General features: G+C 41.0%; 1 protein-coding gene across 1 annotated transcript; it reads left to right on the top strand.

Annotated features, from left to right (window-relative positions):
* The first annotated feature begins 3,113 nt into the window (after positions 1–3,113).
* Positions 3,114–3,959, top strand: LOC115357804 (lysophosphatidic acid receptor 4-like). The gene has a single exon (XM_030049509.1). It carries the CDS (start codon positions 3,114–3,116, stop codon positions 3,957–3,959), a length of 846 nt encoding a protein of 281 aa, XP_029905369.1.
* The last annotated feature ends 2,075 nt before the right edge of the window (positions 3,960–6,034 follow it).

Genomic DNA, 6,034 nt, shown 5'->3' on the forward strand with positions numbered 1-6,034 from the left:
GTGGAATGGACTGGATAACAAAGCACTGACGGCGCTCTCTACCTTATGCTGTGAAGTGAAGGGAAACCGACAGATTTATGATCATATTCAAGTGAATAATGACAGGTTATATTATTATTTATTTAAACTCATATTCTTACATCTTTATATTGAATTTGTCTGCACTTTTTTGTAAAATAAATAAATAAATAAATTTAAAAAATAAATAAATTTAAAAAAAAAAAAATTATTTTGGGGGGGGGGGGGCTTAAGAATATTTTAGGGGGGCTTCAGCTCCCCTAAAATAGTCCTAACGACGCCACTGTTTACAACAGAGAAAGGCCTGTGGCTGGCCACTTTAACATCCTGTATTGCTAAAACTGCACAAATACAAGGGATGGGAATCACCAGAGGTGCCACGATATGATATCATCACAACACATAATATTATCATGATAAACATTTCGCAATATGCTGAGTATTGTGATAGCATGTATTTCAATATGTTGCAATTTATTATTATTTTTTTTAATTGCAAATGATGTCCAAAACATTGTCAGTGTCTATTTTATCTAAAAAGACAAAGTTTTTATTCTGTTCATCTAACATCAATCATTTTTATTGCAGCAAAATGGGATGGACTGACCAGCTGTGTCATCACAAGCTGTCATAAGTGTTGCATGGATTCTTGGCGATACAATATTTTCAACAAAACACACCTGTCAGTCACATGTTCGAATACTTTTGCTGACCTAAAAATTTGGTGTTCCGATACAAATAATGCTATCTTCTAAGTTGTGTATCACATCCAGATGTAAATACCTGGAAATGAAACCTGAAATGTTGGTCTCTTGTCTCATATCCATCTTTTAATGCCAAACGCAAATGTGTTCAGTCTATAGCAAAAGTAAATACCTTTGGAGGGGAGTGTATGTGGAAACTGCCTGCTCAGTCTCCAGTGGAACTGCCACACAGGTCTTTTGGGGAACGTGTCAACCCACTGAAGAAGAACCTCTTCTCATACAGCTCCCAGTCTGAGGGAGAGCTACAGAGTTCTGGCAAGTCAGTACGATCCCCTTGGCGACATTCTTCCTTTTACCACCAGGGTGAAAATACTGTGGAGGACTCAAAGAGGCTGGGATGACCCCATTGAACCTGCTCATCTTGCAGAGCACTGGATATCCTGGGAGGCTGATCTCAACCTGCTCTCGGAGGTGACACTTCCTAGATGTTATGACCTATCCCCTCTTGATTAGCAAGTGCATGAATGCCTCCAAGAAAGCTTATGGCTCAGTGACTTGCCTTCACTCTGAAGACCAGCATGGTCAGGTGTCCATTGCTTTCATCATGGCCAGGTCCAGGGTGACACCTAAAAATGAAATCTCTATGCCACAGCTTGAACTGTGTGCTGCACATCGCTGTGCGCTGTTGGCTACAATGGTCAGACAAGAAATTAGCCTGCCAATAACAAGACCACCTTTTGGGAAAAGGTGCTGGTGTCACAGCAAAAACTGACTTACCACTTCTGGGCAAGCTTTATCAGACATCATCTCCCAGACCTGCAACCAAGACCAAGATGGAGCACCGACAAGGAGAAACTAAAACAGGGAAAAATCCTGATGATTGTCCATCCCCAACTTCCTCGCTCACTATGGCCTTTTGGCTCCTGGAGTTAAAGGAGGGTGACTGATAGGGATTCTGTATTTCAAAACCTCCATTTTGAGGGGGACTGTCAAGAAGTCCCCATCTAGGAGTCACATGACCACACCTGAGGCTGGGAGGATAACACAAACTCACCTGCTTGACAGGAAGCCGCCCACCTCAGATGCAACCACTTTGCCTAGATCAGTGGTTTCCAACCCAGTCCTCAAGGACCCCCTGTCCTAGAGGTTTTTGTTTCAGCTCTACTCTTTCACACCTGATCCATTTAAGGGCTTCATGCTGATTGACTGAAACAGATCTACCTGAAGAGGGCATGCGTGAAGGTGCAAGGGCCTTAATTGGATCAGGTGTGAAAGAGAAGAGCTGAAACAAAAACCTCCAGGACAGGGGGTACTTGAGGACTGGGTCGGGAACCACTTTGCCTAGATAACAGATTGAATAAATGCTGCCTTCCTCCCACTGGTCTTTCTTTTTGACCTGAGCCATGTTGTGTGCTCAGTGACTCTCTTTATTTGATGTGGGGTTACTATTTTTGTTGAGATTTGAACTGATGTTAATCATTTTGCTTTCTATTTGCAGAGCATTAACTACACACAAAGATTCATGGGGAAATTAAAGCCAAGAAGAAATGAAAACAACAACAACAACAACAACAACAATAAAACAGCTCTGCATGTTTTGAACTTTGGATTCCTGCCTCTGTCTCTCTCAACACACACTCACCCTAACCCTCTTACCTTTAGATGTGAAACTAATAGGCTCCTTAAATTCACAGACTTTTACCCCACAGATCAATATTGGATGTTAGATACATATATAAATCATGCAGCTCTGAATAAGCTGAATAACTGTTTTTTGAAATCTATCTCAAAGTCTTTATGAAAAACAAAAATGGTATGTTTAGTAAAACATTACACTGTCCTTTTTACCCCTTCCACTCCTGCCTGCTTTACTCAAATTAATAAAAAAGTTTCTTGTGCTGTTTTGTTTGGGTTGGATTTGCATGTCCTCTGGTCAGGATGGAGCAGAAATAACAATGAAAGATAAATGACATGAAAATGAACATGATTGATATGATCCACTGAACAGGTGTGGAGACAGCAGAGAGAAGGGGAGGTGCTGTCAGCTAAAGCTAGATAATAATTTTAAATACAGACCAAGCCGTTGCAAACCTGCAGTGGAGAGACAGAGGAGTCCACCAGACCAGGTCAGAAGCCGTCCTTCCATCACTTGACTGGAACGATGACTCCACTAAAAACTGTTTGAAAAATATCTTGCTCATATGTTTTCAATATAGATAGATTGATATAAGTGTATTTTTGGACTGGGGTAAAGCTGCCTCTCTTGTTCAAGCAGCAGATGAGCTGGCACTCTGATTTGTCTGGTGTTTCTTGTTGTCACTTGATTCTACAAATTACGAGGGAGATATAATTCACCTTTCTTTATTTTCCCCTAGGAGCTGCAGAGTCAAGATGGACAGCCTTGAAGAAAACAGAGTCAACAGCAGCAACCAGACCTCCAACATTTATTATGCTCTCCCGTCTTGGTTTTTCTGGCTTTATGTTGTTATACATACAGTCAACCTCCTCCTGGGTTTCCCCTCCAATGCCTTCATCCTTTGGCTGATGGTGACCAGAGCAGGACGAGTGAACGCCTCGGAGTTTTTCTTTCTCAACCTCACCGTGTCCGAGCTGCTTTATGGTTTGTCCAGTCTCTGCAGTTTCATCTTCCTGTTTTACAAGTCGTTCAGTGTCTATGTGGCCTCTACATTCTTCAGCATTTTTGTCTTCATGGGCCGGCCCCTCTTCCAGACTTGTATCTGTGTGGAGCGCTACATCGCCGTGGTCCACCCTGTGCTCTTCCTCCAGCTCAAGACCCTGAAGTACAGGGTGGTCTGCTGTGCAGCCGTCTGGCTGCTGGTGCTCGGAGCCTGTATTATGCAAGTGGTAATGCTCAACAACTCGATTCTGACGTATTTTTATTTAGGTGTTTACCTGCTGCTGTTTTCAGTGAAGCTGTTCTGCTGCCTGTCAGTTCTCAGGGCTTTGAGGAAGCCCGGGCCGGGGACAGGGGGGAGGGACAAGGAGGGGAGCGATAAGGTCAAGATGAAGTCCTTTAAGGTCCTTCTGATTATCACCGTGTCCACAGTCCTGACCTACCTTCCTTTTATCATAGCATTTACACTTCGTGATTACATATCTCGGGAGGGGGTTTTTGTTTCCTATGGAATTTGTACATGTTTTGCTATGATGACTGGGTTTGTCCACCCATTCCTGTACCTCCACAGGACGGGGAAGCTGCCCTGCATTCAATGTTGACACTCATCCCTGAACTCCATTAACAGGCTGGTGGCAAACGACAGGAAAAGCCAACATGAAGAGTCTTTTTCAGGTGTTGAACAGCTTCATAGATTGTCCAAGTCTCTGGAAGTCTCCTGGAGGGACGGAGCTCCATTCTTCCAGAAGATTTCTCCTCATTTGGTGTTTTGATGATGGCGGTGGAGAGTCCAAAATCTCCAGCTGGGTTGACCTTTACTTGGAGTGGAGCTTCGTCCCTCCAGGAGACTTCCAGAGACTTAGACAATCTCTGCCACAGAGCACTGAAGCTGTTCAACACCTGACTAAGACACTTTCTGCTGGTTTGCCCTTTCATGTGTCACTCATCTGTAACCTGCTCTGCTTGTAGGTCCAGCTAAATTATTAGGTCATTGACTATCAGGTTACTGGCAGGTTATTATTGGTGAAAATTCTTAGAAATTAGCAGCTTAGCTTTTTTTAGCCTTTTGGAACCACAAGTTATTAGATCTCAGGCTCAGATCAGGTTTGGACAGAGGTTTTTGAAGTTTGGATTTTTTCTAAAGCACAAAGTCTGCATCACGAGCAGTTTGAGGTGGATATCCAGATGAATGAGGCAGCTTTTATTTTAGTCCCTTTTCATGAAAGCCTCTGTTCCTTTACCTAATAATAAAGAAAGCTTTGTAATGTTTTTTGATATATTGTTTCCATTGCTTTTCCTTTGCTTCTTCTTCTATTTTTCCCATTTGTGATTTTGAATTTTATTGTTGCACCTTGTCATTTTACATGTGACATGTTGTGATTGTGTTTGTGTTTATGCATGTAAGCTCTGCAAAAACATTCTCATACAAAGAAGAAACTGACCAAATACAAAAATCTATATGCACTTTAAGGCTTTTAGAGGTTTCTTTCCCATCCAAGAAGTTGAGGAAGAGGAAGTTTCCTCTGAGTTCAAAACACCAGTGAATTTATCGTTAATTTGGATCTTTGGCATGTAAAATTATATGTTAGCAGCTGACAATGGATGTACTGTAATGTTCGGCCTCTTCTTCTGTAGATGTGTTGGTTGTTCTTTGTCTTTGCCCCAGTTCAGACAGGTCTAATGTCGTTAGCAAACATGTCAACTTAACTTAATGCCATTTATTGATTTAGTGTTTTGTGCCACCCCATAAAAATCACTTGCCCCTGTTTGGTCACCCCATTCTGAGTTTTCTGCCTGCGCCCCTGTCTCCAGGTAGCAGACAAATTATCTTGTGTTTCAAAAATATGAATTTAAATTGACAATAGGCAGTAATAGTAATGCTTAATCTCAGCAAAAAGGGATGGAGTGACCAGCTCTGTCATCACAAGCTGTCATTAGTGTTGCATCGATTCTTGGCAATACAATATTTATACTTGGCGTCTGAGTATTAATACAGTATTGCCACACAAAATATTGGAATATTATGCTGTATTAATATTGTTCCCCACCCCTAACAATTACCTTCAACCTTATTGGCCCTGTGCAAGCTGTAGTACTGCCACTGTATATAATTTGTGTTTAAACAAAAAATGGTGCAATCTTTTGTTGTTGTGCAGTGAAGTGATTACACATTAAAACAGTTAAAAACGGAATGCGGCAAAGTCTTATGGGCTCAAGTTGTGAATGCTTTGGACTCACATTTAGTATAGGCATTTTGTGACAAAAAGGGGGTGAACCTAGGAAAAATTGCAACAGAAACTCTTTCAACCTTTTTAGTCTCATAAATATGTTGGTTATAACATATCAAAAGTCCTAAGAAATCCCATTGGTGGAAAGTTTTGGAAATCACCTATTTATGACCACATATTACCAAAAAACACTGTTTTTAACACACAGGGGAAAGGGGTTCAAAATTTTACTTTCAGATATCACTATAAAAATTCACAAGTTGATTACACACACAAAGACAAGAAAAAAAGTCAGTTACAAGTTCTTTGAATTATTCTGTTTACACATGCATATCACACATTATCTGATTTGGTATGCGCTAATAAGGAATTTAAGGAATAAATGCCAGAACAGACATTTAAACAGTGAATTAAAAGGTTACTATATATATATATAGTAACCTCAAGGT

Source organism: Myripristis murdjan, chromosome 1, assembly GCF_902150065.1.
Source record: "Myripristis murdjan chromosome 1, fMyrMur1.1, whole genome shotgun sequence".
Taxonomy (NCBI): Eukaryota; Metazoa; Chordata; class Actinopteri; order Holocentriformes; family Holocentridae; genus Myripristis; species Myripristis murdjan.